General features: G+C 48.1%; 1 protein-coding gene across 1 annotated transcript in view; it reads left to right on the plus strand.

Moving 5' to 3' along the window:
- The first annotated feature begins 230 nt into the window (after window positions 1-230).
- GLIS1 (GLIS family zinc finger 1) overlaps window positions 231-19,252 on the plus strand; it is a 219,307-nt gene continuing 200,285 nt past the window's right edge. Inside the window, exon 1 of the mRNA XM_048220484.2 lies at window positions 231-756. Coding sequence (XP_048076441.1) covers window positions 492-756 — 265 coding nt within the window. The 5' untranslated portion in view covers window positions 231-491. The remainder of the gene's footprint in view (window positions 757-19,252) is intronic.

The raw sequence follows: 19,252 nt of genomic DNA on the forward strand, positions 1-19,252 counted from the left end.
CAGCCCCTGACCCACCTGGAGTATTCCCCGCGGCTTCGCCGGAGTCCTGCCCTGGGAATCCCAGTTGCCGCCCGCTCCTGTCTCACTGGGTGACCCAGCACAGGCGCTCTCGCCTCTCCAGGCCTCAGTTTCCCCATTCTTCCTTTGAAGAAGGCTGGTATTGGTGGAGGCGAATTTGAGCGGGAGGGTGCAGGGGCTTCTCGGAATGCGCTGCGGCGGCGGGTGGCCAGGGCCCTCGACACACCGGAGAAGGAAGTGCGAGCCACTCCTGTGCCAGGAAGGGGCTTTTGCGGGATCTGGTGGGTTTGTCAGGTTAAGGTAAGTGTGGTGGCGCTAACCCATTTGAGGAATAAACCGAGGAGTGGTGGTGACCTGCCCAAACTTCCCCCGGGACTAGAAAGGGACTGTTCCGTTCATTCTAACGCGCGGGTGCTGTCTCCCCTCCCCAGGAGCCCGGCGCGACCCCCGGCGGCGCGCCCTGCCCTGGCGCCATGCACTGCGAGGTGGCCGAGGCGCACTCAGACAAGAGGCCGAAGGAGGCCCTCGGCGCTCCGGGTCCAGGCCGCGGGCCCACTGGCCTCGGCGGCACGCACATGGCCTTCAGGGTCACCGTGAGCGGCGGCGGCTGCGTGGATGGGGGCCCGCGTGACGTGCTGCCCCGGCCGCCTGTGCCGCCGCCGTGCGCCCACGACCTCCTCCGGCCACGGAGCCCCAGAGACTACGGTCCGTCCAAGGCCGCCGCCGCTGCCGGGAAGGGTAAGTCTGGCCCCGCCAACGTGCCTGGCAGGAGGTGTGGAGGAATTCAGGCTGCCTGGCCTGGACACCGCACACCTTTGTAGGAATTCCCCGGAGAACTTGGCGGAACTTTCTTTTGTGTTCATCAGTTTCTCTCTAGCTGTTTGGGACTCGGTTGTCATTATAAAACGATGCCTGCTCAGGAAGCACCTAATTTAAACTCAATAAACCTATTTTGGAGAAGCATGTGTATAGAAAGTCCAGATTACATGATTTTGCTTCTGTGTATTTCTGAAAAAAAGTTGTGTGAAACGTACAAAAATCTTATAAATTAGGGTGACTGGCCACTCGAGTATCGCTGAGCTAGCTGCGGCGTATTTGGATGTATTCCGATGGCACTAAATAGCAAAGGCCTTTAGCAAGACCTCTCCCCTCTCCCCTCTCCCCTCTTGGAACCTCAGTTTCCCCTTGTGTCAAGTGAAGAATTAATTATACCCTATGATTTCTGGATTCCTGATGGAAAATTTTATGAATCTGTGATCCAGCCTGAGTCAATTTCTGACTTAAAAAATGGCCTTTCTGAATTTGAAGCTTCAGAAGCATAATCTTTGGTCAGAATTCCTTTGCAGTACCCTTCCTCTACCCAGTGAGGCTGGTAGGTGTAAGGTGCAGGCCCCAGTAGGATTTATGGGCTCAAAGTCAGCGATGATGCAGGCATTCTTATGAACCTGTTCTCATCACAGTTAATTATTATTGAGCCATTATTTATAAGTTTCATGCTGACAGATAATTAACCAGAAATTGGGGAAATTGTTAAGGTATAGTGTTGTTCCCCCTCCCCTCTCCTGGACCCCCCCTCCAAAGAAACCAAGGCTTGGGGTTTCATTATTTTAGCTTTTCGGACTTAATTGGTTCTATTTCCAGGTGATTCTCAAGGAAGACAAAGTTTCTTTTGGTACTATAGACATCACTCCTTTAGCATCAGCCCTGGCAACTTAGAAAAGGTAGGATGTCTTGGTTTTAATGATGAGAGCTTCTTCTGGGTAGAAAATAACCAACTTCCCAATTCAGGCACTGGGAAAATGAAATGAACGTAAACTGTTTTTCTTTTTAATGAAAACACCTGACTTTGTAGGAGAGTGCTATTTTTTGTCTCATTTTCAGTGTCAGTCTCTTCTCCAACAGATAGGGATCCTGTTTGAAAGGGTAGACACAGAAAACAATGGCTTTAGAGTATTATTACTGGGATACGCATAGGAGGTGTTCTTTTACTGGGGAGAGAGGAGTGGTGCACAGCAAGACATGAGTAATATTTGCTGTCTTGAGCTCCTTGGCTTGCCCCGCTCCACACGTAATCCTCCCTTAAGCAGATGCCCTCCTGCAACGTTTTAGGTTTTAAAAAATCATAGCTGTCACTGAAGATTGAGTTCTCTGCGGACCTGGTGAATGGCTGTCCTAAACATAGTCTTTGTTCGGAGCCGTAGTTAGAGACCTTTCATCTGGACGCTTTGCATATGATCTTCCTACTTCCATTCTCCCAAACCCCAATTATTTTTATCCATACTCCCCCTTCCCCACCAATGTCCAATATATGAGATGTTTAAGTTAGGATTGTATTTGGAAAGGGCAGAGGAAGATAAAGGTATGGGAGAGAACAGCCTCTTTCTTTGTATCCTAAGATGGTCGTCTGGTTAGACTTTCATAAGAGGCTTCTAAACTGTTTTTTTCATGGCCTCCAGCGAGGCTAGTGGGGTGGAATTTATACCCATTTGAAAGATGAGGAAATTGAGGCCCGAGAGTGGGGAAAGTGTCTCCTGTGTAAAAAGGCCGCCCGTGGTCTGGGTGGGAGTTCTCCGGCCAGCCTTTGCTCACTGACCTGGGCTTGAAGAAATTTCCAAAGTGGCCTCTGTCCTTCTAAGCAAGTTCTTCCTCACAGCCCAGCCCCTCACTGATCTGAGACAAAATCAGCTTCCCCACAGAGCTTCAGCAGTTCTCTTAAAAATGCCACAAGGAACCGGCACCTCTTACTGCCCCTGCTCCCACCCAAATATTCCCCAGACCACGTAACCCTTTGAATGATTGGTGTCTAGCTCCAAATCTTAGGTTTATTGGAAACAGATGCAAATACCAATTGAAAAATATTTATTGACTATGCCCTGCCACCTATGATCTGTGGGAGCTTGGGGGGCAGTTGTTCACTCTCTGAGCCTTCGTTCCCCCATTTGTAAATTTACTGTGAGACTGACTTGGAAAGACTGAGGAGAGCTTTAGTGAAAGGGCCACCTCAGTGCCTGCTTATTGTGGGGATTGCTCTCGGGATGTGCTCAGCCTCTGATTTTTTTATTTGCATGAGAGGTAATAACGTCTTCCTCCCAGGGTAAGTCTAACAATGGTTGTAAGAATGCTTTATAAACTAAAAAGGTAGAAGGGGTCACTTAAATTAATTCATGCCAGGCACCATGCGAGGGTAAGTGATACTTGAGATAAAGGGGGGCAGGGAAAGGAGGGAGAAAGGTTTGATTTTTAAAACGTTGACTGTGAAGGGCACTGTCGGGCGCACTGGCCAGGGGAAGCTGAGAGGAGCCAAGCTTCAGGTCTTTTGTGGTCACGGCTGCCCAGTGACCGGAGAGAAGACAGTATTGCTTGGTCTGGGGTCAGGTTTCAGCTGATCTGCCTTCTGCGTCAGATAGACCCTAAGCCGAGGAAGGGAGCAAGCCCTTGAGTCAAGCAGCTTATCCATACATGCTGGGCTTCTCTGCGTTTCCAGATCTGGAGTCAGGAGGCGCTGGGGATGGTGCGACGTCATGGACTAACATTGTCATCATTTACAATAAGAATCACGATCTGTTTATGGCAGAGTCCCGTTTATCCAGATTCCAAGCAGCTGGAAAGGCCAAATTACCAGATGCTGCATTTTTCTTTCTTATTATTAAACACCCAACACTGTGCTTTTGGAAGTCCTGACAAGGAAAGAAGGTAAACATCTGGGCTTCATGGAGGCAGACAGCTTTGTGGCGATGGCCCGATGACGCTTGTTCCCCGCGCACAGTGCCTTACGGTTTTCAGCGTGTGTTCCCACACATTCTCTCATCCACCCTCACGCCAGCTGTGCTCTGCCTACCTTGCGGGCTGCTCCGAGGGAACAGATGTAGAGTGCTTTGCAGTCTTTAAAGTGCCGGGCGGATCCTGGCTATTATGACTACGGCTCCCATTCTGTAGATGAAGACACTGAGGCGCCAGGATGTGCTCAGAGCTACAGACAGAAAGCGGCAGTTTCTAAGCCTCCCTGTTCCAAATATTTGGTTCTGGTTCCCCAGCTTGTACCTGCTACGTGTGTGTGTTGGCGGCTGACAGCTGGCCTACTGGATGGCCTCCTGAACGTTCCCAGAGAATTTAGGATATTTTTGCTTTTGGTATTTCTTCTGTCCTCTTTGGAAGTAGCACCTATGGCATAGTTAGAAAACGTCTTAGTTGACCGCTTGTCCGGAGTTGCTGTTGCCAGACCGAACCCGATAATGAGCTCACTATTTAATTCACAGCGACTCTCTAGGCCCTTTTCGCGGGGCGCTGAGACGGGACACGTCCTAGCAAAAAAAAGAAAAGAGGCTGATGACCATGACACGTGTGGATACTACCATCACTAAACAGCCACTGTAACATGGCCGTAAATGCCAAAAAGGAGTCAATCTCGTAACTTAAAAAAATAGCTAGTACATAGATTTTTTTTCCTTGAAAAAGGAAAACAAAATGCAGTTGTAGTTTGTGTGCACGGGCATTAGAGGCCGGCCATGGTGGAGAGTAAACACGATGGTTTTGGTGGCGTTACCTGCTAGAATTTCTTCATCTGAATCAGAAGCCACCGTGATGTCCTGGGGAGGCCGTGGAGGGGCGGGCGCGTCCCTGATAGAAAGGTAGGAGTTATTCTGAAAGCATTTACCCCCTCCGGCTCGGGTGGGCAATTTGCTTGCATTTCATCCATTTTAAAGTGCTGGTCCTGCGATCCGGAAATAATCAGATCCAAATTTTTTCGGTGCTTGAGGTTTCAGAAAAGGGGGAGAAAAACCTGCTGGCCAAATGTCAGGCTCAGTTAGACAAAGAGAAGCATGTATGTGCGTGGGTACACAAGTACGATAGGAACATGTTGCGTCTACAGTCCCGAGAGTTACGTATCCGACAAATCTTTTATAGACGTGTAGCGGAAATATAATTCCCAAAGATTCCCCAAGAATCCTGGGCGGCTAGAATTTCTCTTCCCTTCCTGCCTCCCAAGCTCTCCAGAAGCTGCTAGGACTTGGCGTACAAATGGAAAGGAGACCATCGCATGAGATCGTAACTTAATTTAGGCCTGGCTGTGTCAAGAGCAGTTTACCTGTTGTGCTTCGCTGGGCTGAGGTCTCAGGACCCCGCTAGCTGTGGCATCGTATTGATAGGCTGTGTTGCTCCATCTGTGATTTAAAAACATACGTGTCTTTATATGCTGTGGTTTTCCCTCACACTTCTGAGAAAAAAAAAAAAAGCCCACCCCGTGTTTAACTTATTCATCTCCCTGCGTTACATTTGCGTGAGAAGCTAAATGAGCCAGCGCACTTATTTTTACAGTGCGTTAAAATCTCATTACAGGCATAAGTGCACAATGAATCATTTAAAAAAATATATTCTTATGTTCTTTGTTCTGAATGTTGCATAATTATCATCATTTTCTTCGGTTTATTTTGTGGAGTTTGGCCAGCATCCTAGAAAAGGGGAGAAACTAAAGTTTTCAATCCTTTTTTGGATAGGATTAGGAAAAAAAGAAACAACAAACAAATAAATACCAACTTTATTTGTAAATTGACCAGGGACTATTGCTAATTGTGGCTTTTGCATAGAGAGGGTAATTGTTCTTTTCCCTCAATTTTCTTGGAAAAGAATTCCCTTTTTTGAAGCCGATATGGTGGTATTTCAACAGCCTCACCTTATATATATCATTATATGTGAAGTTAGAGTACGTGGTTTGCTAATTTATTTTGCTAGTAAAGATCTGAGTTGCAATGAGTTTAGACCTAGAGAGTTGTGCTGTTTCTTTTGGTAGGGGGTAGTTTATTTTTGTGCTTAAAGAAACAAAGACATTCGGTTCAAGGGGGGAGAAGAAATGAAACAAACTTCTGCAATGGGCTTTGAAAAATTCAACTGCATTATGCAGAAAGCACAGCTGTAATACCAGGGCCAGGAAAAAAAGAGCAAACTCCTGAAATATTCGTGCTGCTCGCCTTCACTGTGCTAATGATTCTAGCAGTTTAAAAACGGACTTCTTGTTTATCAACAGTGGCTGCCCGAATTAATAGTTTACAATGAAAAAAAAAAATGCTCTCAGCATTAGAAGCAAAGTCCGGGACTGATGGCTGAGTGAGGAAGGAAAGCAGAAAAGGGGGAGGGTGCCTGTAGCTGTTTTGGTCTCCCTAGGCCTTATTTATAAGAAACTGAAAGGAAACAGACCTGGGATGGGGTGGGGGTGGGGAGAATACAACCCTAACCCAGTGATCTTACAGTTGAAAGTCCCTGAAAGCATCTGTTTTCTTCTTTTCCCCATCTTTCCCTAAACTCCAAAGGGTTATTCCTTCAGAGGGTTTCCGGCGGGTCGAGGCGGATTGTGTTAGCATTACGAGCTGTGTTTTTAAAGTCAGCGTTTGAGTCAGATGCACTGAGGAGACCTTCAGTCCGCTAACTGAATAATGCATTTCCTGTATGGCCTGAATTTATTCGGTGGTTATGGTTGGGCCTGTCTGGAGCGAACACATGCACCATTGTGCAGCCACGATGCATGCAGGCCACGCTCTTGGCTTTGAGTCTCCGTTTCCCCATCTGTAAAATGGGAAGCAGTTAGAATGATCCATAGGCCCTTCGTGCTCCGATGCTCCAGGATTCCACGTGAACTGGACTGGGGAGGTCAGGAAGGATCGAGGGTATGGGAAGAAACCACCTTTGTCTCAGACTTGACTTCTCCTTTGAACTCTTGACTCCTGAGGCTGACCACCAAGAAAACAGAAGAGCGGGGTCAGCTAGCCTTTACTGAACACCTGCTGTGTGCTAGGCTGGGCACGATAGCTGTGATTGCGTTTAATGATGCCCAATAACCCTGTGAGAAAAAGGCATTATTCTAGTTTTCCACATGGGGCAACTGAGGCTTGGAAAGTTTAAGTGATTCGCCCCAATGATAAGCTCACTGTTTAATTCACAGCGACTTGCTGTGCAGGTAGTAAGTGGTAATCCTGGGATTTGAACACAGCTCGTCTGACAGCAAAGCCAGTACTTTCCCCCCTAAAGCATGGCACTCTCAAGGACAGGCTTTAAAACCCAGGCAGTGGCAAGGAGTTCCTGTGGCTATAGAGCGTGCCCCCAGTCCTGGGGGAAGGTGCCAGAAGGCCACAGGCTGGTCCAGACAGCTGTTCCCTGGAGCAGCCCTTCTGAGTCTCTGCTAACGGGCCGAGGTGTGACTTTATGGGGAGACTGCGTCTGTCCACCTCTCTGCTGTGGAAATGGGGGAAAGACAGTGGTTCCCACTTGTGACATGGGGTCCTCAGGCAAGGACTCTCAGAGGCTGTGGAGGGACCCTCCAGAAGCAGCTTCTTCTCAGAAGCAGTGGCACACACACGTCTCACTGGTCATTGCGGGTTCTTGTCCCTTTTTGAGCCTTTCCCACAGTTTGGGGAGATTCCTTGCCCAGGCCCTGGTGGCGGTCTCCCTTCCACTGCTTCTGAAGACACCGTTTGATGTTTGATGAGAATTCCTCATAAGCCCCAGCACACCCAGTGGTAGCGTGCATGCTTCACTGGGCATGGGGGCTCAAGAGCTACTCAACAATTATTTCGTATCCAGGGATGGGATGAAGAGGGGCTTGGGAGGGAGAACAGCCCAGGAATCAGAGTAAACCTGAGAGTTTGTTTGTGGGAAAAGGGTCTTGTGTGTCAGATGAAGAACGAACCAAATGACCCCTAGGAGGAGAAGGTGCTGCTGCTGGTTTGCGCCTGTGGCCTTGCACGAGTGTGCACGCGCGTGTTCAGGAGATGGTGGTCATTCCCAGAGAACCACACTTACTGCAGGAGTCTTTATGGCCCCAGGCTTCTTTGCCTTTGGATATCGACCCTGAGTCTAACGGGAAAATAGGAAGGAGTATCAGGAGGACACTGGTTGCGATGTGGCCCGGCCTCTTCCTCCTTGTGTCTTTTTAACAACTAGATTACTCTTTTAGATGTTGTTGCCTTTTTTTTTTTTTAATAACAGGTTTGATGGAAAAGAAAGCTTTAGCAAGAAACCAGGGAGAATTATAAACCTGACTTTAAAAATACAGATCCCATTTGCTGTTTTAAGCTCTCCGGAGGGCTGGAGATTGGGTTTGTTTTGGAACGTTGCTGGACTATATGAATTACTTCTCTGAGGCTTGGGTATTTAATACCTAGTAGAAGTTTGTATAAGAGCTGATGATGTATTTTGCCGACTTTCCAACCCTGTAAATAAATTACATGTGCCGGCAGAGGCTGCCAGGATCCACTGTGTCAACTGAAGCTTAATTTTTATCCCAAACCACTTAATACTTTTGTCCTAGTGAGTAGAGAAAGTTAGCGGGTCTTGTCCAGCAGCGGGCCCAGTCCAAGACAAGACGGCTTCGCGAGACCGTGAATAGGCCTCCGTGGATCCACGGATCTTGACACGGTTTTTTGGTGATTAAGTAGCTTCAACGCTCTCAAGTCCAACCCTCCAGGCAGAGGGTGATAGTATAATTTTAAGTGTATCGTAAAAAGGAAACTCAATCGCTTCCACTCCCCAAACCTGCCTCACGCCCCTTCTCTCTGGAGAAAACGGCCGTAATTATGTGTTTAATCTGAAGACCGCCTGTGCGTTTTATCTCAGTTGAGTGCAAAGCCCAGGTAATAACGTTGGCATTTCCAGTGCGAAACAAAATAGGGTTTCTAATTCGGAGACACTATTAAATATTTCATGCTTCAACCAAACTCAATTCTTTTTTTCCTATAATAAGTTTAAATATTAATTCTCTGGAATGTCAGATGCCTAAAGCTAGGCATTTAGTGATCTGCAGTTTCAAGTATCTCGAAGAAGGTTTATGAAACAGGATATTTCACTGGGAGGGATGAGTTGTGTGTTTCAGAGATATCTGAATTCAAGGCAGCGTCTTCAGATTTACTTTTTAAAGGGAAAAGGTCGTAAAATAAGTTGCTTTATGTGCTGAAGGATTAAGTGGCTTAGGCTGGAATAACAGCAGGGACTTGACTATTTTTCCCCCTTATATTTTAACAATGCTTTCTGGGGGAGGGGGTGGGTCATTTTCCCGCCTGCTTGTCTCCTCCCCCATTACCCTACCCCCCACCCCCAGCAGCCAGATGGCTTTAATTCTAACCAAATCCCACGCCGAGGCCAAATGATTGATCAAACAGTCATTTGTACTACGTAGAACTTTAGTGAGAATCTCCGCATTGGAGCTTCTCGGCCGGGTTGGCTCTTCTTGGGGCTTTTAGATGGTTGACTTCCATCAGGGCTCGGAGAGGCAGGGGTCCAGGGGTGGGTGGAGAGCAGAAATCCCAGATCTTGCCATCTAAGAACTCCTTGCTTAGAAACTTTCTGTTACTTCCCATCCCTGACAGCAGGGGTATCCCGTTTTCTGAATACAGGGCCACAAATCTTTCCCCGGTCCACAGGACAGCAGTTATATTTTTAGTGTGTGTTGATGGACAAGATGCTTAATGAGGTTATTAGTTTTAAGCCCTCTTTTAAATAGATTGGTATTTTATCATCCGCTTACCCGTCTGTGGAGACATCCATTTATTCTCTGGTCTTTGGTACATGGTTTAAAGGCCGCCTCTGATACTGCAGCTTGGCTTAGAGATTGGCAACCAGTTGGCCAGTGGGAAAAACCGGAGCCCTTTGATGTGATGTTCAAGGCTTTCCCAGCCCCATCGCTTGCTGATGCCTGCTCTTCTCGTTCTCTAGCAGTGTCGGACTTGTCCTTACGCAGCTTCAGACCTGGGGTTTTCTCTTCACTTGTCCTCTGTCCTAAAAACCGGGAGCTTCTTCTGATTCATCTCTGTGCCCTTGCATCCAGTACCAAGTCTGGCACGAAGTACTTTTCTGAGAAACAGAGGGTGCTGATTGAGGCTGTGGTCATGGAACTAGGCCACCAGGTTTGAATCCTAGCTTGGGGGACTAACTTGGGGAACTTGGGGCATGTTATCAAGCTCCCTGGGCCTTGGTGTCCTTTTCTACAGAATGGGGATAATAATAGCAATGATCTCACAAGGCCGTTCTGAGGATGAAACGAGTTAATACACGTACAAGTGCTTCAATACAGAGATTGGCCACAGTACAATGCTCAAGAAATGTTGGTATTATTATTGTTGTTGTTATTGCTGTCATGTAAATGTTTGGTAAACAGAACCTCTTGGAAAGGCCTTCCTTCCCTTCCTTACCACCAGACTGACTCCTACTTATTCTTTAAAACTCAGCTCAAGTGCCACCTCCTCCCAGAAGCCTTCCCTTTCTCCCCAGGCGGGGTTTTGCTAGAGCTCTGGCTCACACACAGCCCTTATCCTTCCTGCTATAGCACTGCTCACTCTGGGGTGATTTTCTGTTGACTTGTATGTTCTTCAGGACAGGGACAGCGTTTCATGATCCCTGCACAGCACAGGGTCTGGCTCAGAGTGGGTGTCTGGGAAGGTTGGGAATGAATCCAACCCAGTCTCTGTCCTCAAGGAGCTTGTAGCCTATAAAAGAGGAGCCAAGTTGTATGTTCTTGTTTTTCCCACAAGGTTGAACACATAGGAAGCTCTCAGTGTATATGAGACTCTGGTAATTACACAAGGAGTTCCCACGTGCACACGTAGTCATATTCCCTTTCCAGCATCTACTTGGGGCTCTTCATAATAAGGTCTGCCCCTAGCTTGCTAGGGGACCTTGGGCATGTCCTCTCACCTGTCTGGGCCTCCCTTTCGTCTCCTTTCTGGGAAGAGTTGGCTTCTGTGATCACAGGCCCTTCTGGGTTGCGAGCCTTTGGAGTTTCCAGGCGACAGCTGTCCCAGAGTGACTGGCCCATGATGGTAGGTACTTCCTGCTACACACCCTCCCTCCCTCCTAAGCAAAATTTCAGGACTTTTAAAATGTGTTTCATCTTGTGGTTTAAAGAGCTGATATTGGTGGTTGTAACACATCTGACCCGAATTTCCCTAAGAGGAAGAACTTCGGACCTGATGTTGGAACTGAGGGCCAGGAGCCAGACAGTGGCTCTCCACAGCCCTGTCGAGGGGTGGAAACTGATGTACATAGCCTGGATCCCCATTCCAGGTCAGGCTTAGACAGAGCCCCTGGGGGCGTTGTGTCGGCCTGCTGGCTTCTCTCTAGGCACTGTTGTGGTTTCAGTGCTGTAAACTGTGAGGCTCTGCCCCAATCATTACTGTTCGTTCAGTCTGCCCCCCCTTGAGCAGATGGGATGACTACGGTTCGGAGAGGCCATGGTGTTCCTTGTGCAAATGTGGCCACATGGCATTTGGAGTGAGAACTGGGTCAGATCCTTTACTACACCACTTGCTGAACCTTGGGCAAGTTCGTTGAACGGTGAGCCTCAGTTTTCCTCCTTTGTAGAATGGAGATAATTCCCATCTCTAGGGCTGATGTGGGGATGAAGAGGAGACCTCGGTAGAGCTCAGGGCCTAGCACAGAGTACGCGTGTCACAAAGACGAGCTGCTGCTGGTCTCACTGAGCGCAGCTGGGACAGGTCCTCAGGCCTGACTTCCTCCGATGCTCCTCCGTGGCCCGCTACGCCATCTCCTCACTCCGGTGCTTGTTTTTCCTTTCTGGTGAAGTTAGAAGAGTAAGGACTCTGGAGGCGGGAGACTGAGGTTCTGATCTGAGCTCTGGAGGACACAGATCTGATGGGCTGGCATCTTGGCTTCACTACGGTCTAGGGGGGAGTGAGGAGCTGTATTCCCGCTGAGGCAGGCGTGGGCTGCCTCAGTGTAGCTCTCTGACTGCACCCCGCCCTGGGTCAGTCTAAGACCCTCCCTCGGCCTGTGGTGGCTCTGGTGTTCAGCAGGAGGGGGAGTGTGTCTGTGGGATGGGCCAGGAGGCAGAGCGACCTGCCCCCTGTTTATTGGTTTGGGATTTGCCTTCTGACTAATACCCAGTTGGGTTGCCTTCATTCAACTTCCCAAACTGGCGATGCCATTACTGTTCTGCCCCCACTTCCCCATGCATGCAGGTGGCTTCCATTTGTTGAACCCTATTGTGAGTAGAGGAGCCGTTTAATTCTTTCTACATTTACTCCTTGTGGGGGGGGGCATCCTCACCCTCGTTTTACACATGAGAAAAGCCGAGGCCTGGAGAGGCTAAATGACCTGCCCCCAGATTGCAGAGTTGGCAGCTGCAAGCCTGGCTCCAGGATCCCGCCCTTCCTCGCACCTTGCTACCTCTCTGGGTCCGCCTTCAGCTCCTCTGGACCTCTGCTGCCTTGGGCCCAGTCTTAGCCCTGCATCGCTGTTGAGAGACCACCTCGTCCAACCAGGATTACAGTTCCCTCCTTCATCTGCCGACTGCTCTTTGTCACTTTTCTCTCACTGAACGGTCAGGTATTACAGATGCTTGGGTCTGTGTTTTCCTCTGTGATGAGACCGTGGGCTCCTTGGAGCAGGGTCTGGAGTGAACACATCTCCACCTTGCAGAGGGAGTGAGGACCAGAGAACAGAATGAACACAGGACCCCAGCAGAATTCATCTGCCCCTTTCCAGTCAAGGGGCGCTTTCCTGGGGACGTTCCTTAAGCAGATTTTCAGGAAAGCAACCCAGAGTGGATTTCTATTTCTGAGCCTCAGCTTCCCATTTGTAAAATGGGGGCGTGAATCCCTGCCCAGCCAATTGTCAGGAGGGGATGGGATACAGTGTGTGAAAGTGTCCTGAGAACGGGGGGCCATTTGGGTCTGCTTGTTGGTTTGCTTGTTCATCAGTGGGTATCGAATGGCTTCGGCGTCCCAGATACTGGGTTGGGCCCGGGGACACCGTGGTGGTCTAACAGACAGAGCCTTCGCTCGCATGGAGCTTGCAATCTGGAGGGCAGCGGACAGCCGGTGAGTGTGTGCAGGACCCCCCCCCGCCTGGCTGGGTCCCCGTTCCTCCTCTGTGCAGCTTCACCTCCTTATCGCCGGGCTTACTGTCCTGAGCAGACTCCTGAGCTCAGCCAGTCTAACCTCATGACCTGGGACGGTCTCTACGCCCGGGTTTGCAGCCATGTGAGACGGAAGTATTTGCCAGCCAGCTCCCCTTGCAAGGCTAGTGAGGGAATCAGTGAGGTCTTTGGGAAAGGGCAGGACACTGGTGGAGGACGGCAGGCAGTCCCGGGGAAGGGGACCACCTTTGCCAGCCCCTTTCTTGTTACCTATTGCTTGCTTAAGCTTTCTTCTTGGAGGGGATGCCCCTTTCCATCATCTCCAGTAATATAGACTAAGAACTTTCCTTTTGTGGAATCTTCAGAGTCTTTCCTGTCCCAGCCTCACACGCCCCTCTTCACACTCCTCTCAGTTTCTCTCAGAGGCTCTCGCTGCTTCTACAGGAGAGCGCTTTGCTAGGGAGACCCAGAGACAAGTAAATTCCCACTGTGTGATATTGGGCACAGAGATGGGCCAGTGGGGCTCTTCGGGGCCCTCCCCCCCATTTTCAGTATGCACTGGATTGTCTTTTTTAATCGATGACTTTAAATAAAAATTTCCCCCCATTTTTACATTCCCACATCTTTGCCAACACTCGGTATTGTAATTCTTTTTAAATGTAGCCATTCTTTTTTTTTTTTTTTTTAGATTTTATTTATTTATTCGACAGAGATAGAGACAGCCAGCGAGAGAGGGAACACAAGCAGGGGGAGTGGGAGAGGAAGAAGCAGGCTCACAGTGGAGGAGCCTGATGTGGGGCTTGATCCCAGAACGCTGGGATCACGCCCTCAGCCGAAGGCACACGCTTAACCGCTGTGCCACCCAGGCGTCCCCTAAATGTAGCCATTCTGGTTGGTGGATGGGTGATGGAATCTCACTGTTTTAATTTGCATTTCCCGAATGGGAAGTAACGTCGAACATTTTTCCACATGCTGATTGGCCACTATTATACCTCTTTTATGATGTGCCTGTTCAGGGCGTTTACCTATTTTTTTATTGAATAGTCTTGTTTTATTGTTGAATTTTAAGTGTTCTTTTGTATGTTCTGGAGAGAGAGCCTCTGTCAGTTATATGTATTGTGACTATTTTACCCAGGTTGGAATTTGCCTTTTCATTTTAGTCTTTGAAGTTTTCTTTCTCCTTCTTCTTCTTTTTTTTTTTCCTTAAGATTTTATTAAGTAATCTCTTCACCCAATGTGGGGCTCAAACTCTCAAAGCCAAGATGAAGAGTCCTATGTTCTACTCATTGAGCCAGCCAAGCACCCCTTCTTTTTCTTCTCTTTTCTTTTTTTTTAAAGGATCATCTTGTGTAATCTTAAACTACCCTGTGATGTAAGAGTTTTTATGGAACACTTTTAAAATTAAAATGAATTACAATTAAATAAAATTGAAAATCCAATTCCTCAGTCACACGAGCCACGTTTCAAATGCTCAGTAGACACATGTGGCTAGTGGCTGCCCATCCTGGACGGAGCAGGTATGGAACATTTCCATCACACAGAAAGTTCAGTTGGACAGCACTAGTCTAGAATTTATTCATTCGTTCAGCAAATGCTTCCTGGAACCCTATCATATGCTAGGCTTTCTATCCGGCCCTGGATGAGTAGGTGTGACCCAGGCTCAGCCTCTGCCTTGGGAGGGCAGGCAGGTGGACATGGCAGCTTGGAGGGAGGGCCGGCATGCTGGTTTCCAGGCCCGGCTCCTGTTTGGGGTGGGATGTGGGTCCTAGGGTCCGTCCTGATCTCAAGAGAGCTCACAGGTCAGCACTGACAAGAGAGGTGTCAGAGCAGACTTTCTTGAGAAGCAGCGTTTGCGTGCTGGTTTCTGCTGGTTCCCCACAGAAGCAGCCCAGAGAGGGCAGATGGGTCATGCAAGGCCATCTCTGAAGCTGGAACCCGCTCCTGGCTCCCTCCTGGCTCCCTCCTGGCTCCCCTCTGGCTCCCTCCTGGCTCCCTGCACAGCCTCTCCGATGGGAGCGCCTTCTTGACTTCTGACAAATCACTTTCTGTTATTTATACTCCTGCTTTGGGAGGTGGATTACCCTTTAAAGATAATTTGGCTTGTTTTTATTCTCTATTTTTAATTTTTTTCTTTTTTTTGTGTGTCAGTGGTATATACTTATGGTAGAAGAATTGGAAACTATAGAAACATTATACAGTTGGAAATAATATTTGCTTATAATCTTACCCCCCCACCCCCACCGTCCCACAATGGCTACCATTTACATTTTGGTATATTTCGTTTGTCCTTTTTTAAAAAATATTTGCTTTATATTAATTATGTTTTTTGTATCCTCGAGATCATTCTGAATCTAAAGCCTGTGTACTTATTTTTAAACACATTCTATCCTAATAAGCCTCTTCCACGTTATTAAAATTCTTTCTAAACATTCAGAAATACACACGTTTTATTAAATTTGTCAGATCATTTTAAATAGGCGGTCCCTTAAAATAGTTTAAAATTCAGAAGACCCAAAAAAGGTTCTTAGGAAAAGCCTTCCTTTTCTCTTTTTTTCCCCTGCGCTGTTCCCGTGGCGGGCAACAACCGGCGATGCCTGGCCTGTCAGGGGGAGTTTATGCCTGCACAAACAAATCTGCGTATATGTTACTTGTACGGTGCATAGTGCTTAGAGTTTTTTAACCTCTTCCCTTCGTATAGATAATGCTGCCGTGACCAACTTTATGCAGTGGTCCCTGTTCGCATCTCTGATTCTTTTCTTAGGCTAGATCCCCAGAAATGAAAATGACTGGGTGAGAGGGTGGTAGCATTTGACACATATTATCAAATAGCTCTTTAGAGAGTTGCACCAATTTTCACAACTGCAGGCCACGTCCTAGAGAACTTACTTCCCTGCATCCTCACAAGCGTTTCCAAAATAATTTCCTCGTTTGAAGGTGGAGATGACATCCGGTTGTCATTTTTACACTTATTTGAATGTTACTGCAGCAGCACATATACCGTGAGGCAGTTCGCAGTTCATCGCTCCTCTTTTGCAAGTTGGTATTTACATTGGGGTCTGAATATTTTACTTACAGAATTTAAACATTTACTATTCCATATACATAGACAGTAAGCTGAGCACGTTAATGTTTTCTTCATCGTATTTGTTGCTAATATGTGTATGAGTCTGCTGTTTAACGTTTTTAATGATGATTTTAAAACAAAAATTTGAAATTTTTTTATATAGTCCTGTTTTCCCAAGACTTTCCTCTGTCATTTCCTTCGTTGCTCTTCTTTTTGTCATTCGCCAAGTGCGGTTGTTTGCTCTTATTACTATTTTTAGGAGCTTGTTTTATTAACATTCTAAAAATAATTTTTTATTTTTAGCAAAATAATGCTAACCATTTTTTAAAATCATCTAATAAAGAGAGTGGGTCCCTGTTCCTTCCTGGGCACCCTCCTGGGGCAGCTGCCTTCAGCCAGGACTGCTGGGGTGCGTACCTCCAGGGGGCGCCACTTATCCCCATCTATATGAATGATGCTCCCCAGACTTGTGCAACGCGGTGGCCCTGCCTTCAACTTACTTTGTTGTCCTTTTCTAGTATTTTCTTCCATGTGTCCAGGATACAAAAACAAAAACAAGAGCTAAACATGGTACCGACTATGGTCCAGTCATGCTCTAAGCATGTTACAAACACAATTCCTGTAATTCTCCCAACAACCCTGTGAAGGCATTACTCTTATTTTCCCCAATTTGCAGACGAAGAGTCAGACCCAGAGGAGGAAAGTGATTTGTCCTACACAGCTGGTGAGTGGTGAAGCCCTAACTGCTGTGCTCCTCGGCCTCTAAGATTTGTGGGGCTGTCTCTGTGTCCCCCGTACCCATTGTTGACTGGCACCTGTTATGACGAATGAGGATTCTGATCTCTGAAGCCCCACCTCCGGCCCAGTCTTTCCCCGCCTGCACCCTAGCCACTCCATTCTGCCCAGGCTGCCATAAGGTCTTTGCCTGAGCCTGTGCATGGTGGGGACTGGGTGTAACAGGATGCCCTGTGGGGATTTCGCGCTCTCCATTCTGGCTGAGTCCTGACAGTAGGTATTGACCAGAGACACTGGTGGCTACCTTCTAAAGTGGGGCTTTACCATGTAGGTGCCTAAACTAAACTCGGGTTTCGAGATCCTTACCTGGCATACACTTGGGTTGGCTTGGATTTCTCCAAATTCTCCAAAGAGGGGATTTCTTCGGAGGGAGTTGTTGAAAAAGCTGTGACGTTTTCTTCCCCTGGCACAGGGAGGCGGGGAGGGGATTGCTTTCTCCTCTCCACAACTCAAGTGAGGGGTTCTAAGAGGGCCACTCAGAGAGCCTGGCCCAGCCCCTGAAGCTGAGGAATGCTGTGTCTGTCTGTGCGGATGGTGTCGAAGAGGAAAGCGGCAGCAGAGTGAAGAGGGGTGGCTGCACTGTCGCCACCTGTGACGGGGCAGAGGGTTGTGTTCTGGGGGACCTGCCTGATGCTTGTTCTCGGACCTACCCTCTCTGCCCAAGACGGCTTCTTGCCAGGCAGAGGCGAGAGAGACTGGAGGTGTGCCACGGGATACAGTGGGGTGGGGGTGTCTGCCAGCCATGGGAGCTCTCCCACTGAACCTGTGAGTCCACAGAGCGCCCACAGTGGTGGGCAAGGGGGCCCCTTCCTGCCACTGCAACAGAGTACGGGGCCTGGAGACACTGCTCCTCGCCCTGCCCAGAGCCCCCAGCCTGAGGCAGGCCCGAACTGTGGGAGGGGAGAGCTTCACGGTAAATGAGGCTCAGCGTTGAGATTATTAATCTGGATGGGATCTTAATTACTAACCCGAGACTGTCGGGGCGCTGAAGTGTCTGGAAGATGTTTTATGACCTAGGAATGATCCAACAAGTTACGGGGACTTCCAAGGACTTCCCGGGGGGTGTGGGTGGGGATGGGGAGCAAGTCAGCAGGTTGGGTTTTAAAAGGGACAGTTGGGGGGCAGGTGGGACTTGGGAACGGGCAGGTAATGATAATCTGTTTCTGTAGCCCTCTCTGGGGTCCACTTTTTCAGCATAGTAGTTTCGTTTGGCACAGGAGGTGGGATCAAGCCCTGTACTATGGGAACTTCTCCTCTGGAGTGTAACACTTTGTTTTCCTGGGGTTCCATAACACCTCTTTCTTCGTTTGCTAGTGTCATATTTATATATCTGTTACCATTTCTCCCTAAATATTCCCTCAGTTTTGTGGCACCTGTCAATCATACTTTCCTAAGTGGGCAAACACATTAGCTTATCTTCGTTCCATGTCTCTTGCTCCTCAATGAAGTAAGAGCTATTCCACCGCACAGCTGACCTCCTGGGACTCCTCTTTGAAGCTCTCCGATGTAGGACTTCCCATTTCCTGGTTCACACCTGTATCATGCACGGCAGCTGGTTTAAGCGGAAAAGAGATTTTATTACGAGGATGCTGGGTGACTCTCATAATGGCCTACTAGGGCTAGAGAACCAGGCTTGGAAGCTACATAGCCAAGAACCTTACTCCAAATCCTGCCACAGGGCTGTGCAGTGAAAAGAGTGGGTGCCAGACATTGGCAGCAGAGCCACGGTCCCTGGTCATTGGCTATTGCTGACTGCTGGTTTTTATGTGTGCAGTTGGAGGCTGTGAAGGGAGGCTGGGAAAGCATGTCTTGTCTTCATTCAACACATTTTTACTGAGCACCTACTATGAGCTAGGCACTCTTCTAGATGCTAGGAAAGTAAAACAACAGGAAAAACAATTTCTGCACTCATAAAACTTACATTCTAGAGGGGGGAAGGCGTAATTGTGAAGTGAACAAGTTAAATATAGAGTTTACCAAATGATGGGACATACTATGGAGAAAGAGCAAAGAACAGTGTGGGGGACTGCTGCTTCACAGGGTGCTCATGAGAGTGGACATGGAACGAAGGCAAAGCATGTGAGGGATCAGATATTTTCAGCTTTTGTGTGTGTTTTTGCTGTGTGTGTGTGTGTGTGTGTGTGTGTGTGTGTGTTGAAGTGGAGTGTGAGGGGTTATGCCTTATAAGGTGAGTGATTTTCCCAGTAGAAGAAAGGTCTTCAGATGCTGGGCACCCAGAAAGAAAGGCAAATGTCCTTTGCATCTTATTTTCTTGTTTTCTTGGTTTCACCCTAGAATTTGCTGGAGCACATCCTCTCTTGACTCTGCAAGAGGTCAGTAAAGACCTTTGTCTGAAAAGTGTCTCATTCTTGACTATTTGGCTGGGGAATTTTGTTAGAAGTAAGAATTAGAACTTCAGTGCTTATTACTACGTGTTTGGTGTAGTTGACTGGATCAATTCATCCTTACACCAATCCATTAAAGTAGGTGGGAGAGATCACTGTTGTGCTTGTTCT

This window comes from Ursus arctos, unplaced genomic scaffold, assembly GCF_023065955.2.
Source record: "Ursus arctos isolate Adak ecotype North America unplaced genomic scaffold, UrsArc2.0 scaffold_12, whole genome shotgun sequence".
In the NCBI taxonomy this organism is placed as follows: domain Eukaryota; kingdom Metazoa; phylum Chordata; class Mammalia; order Carnivora; family Ursidae; genus Ursus; species Ursus arctos.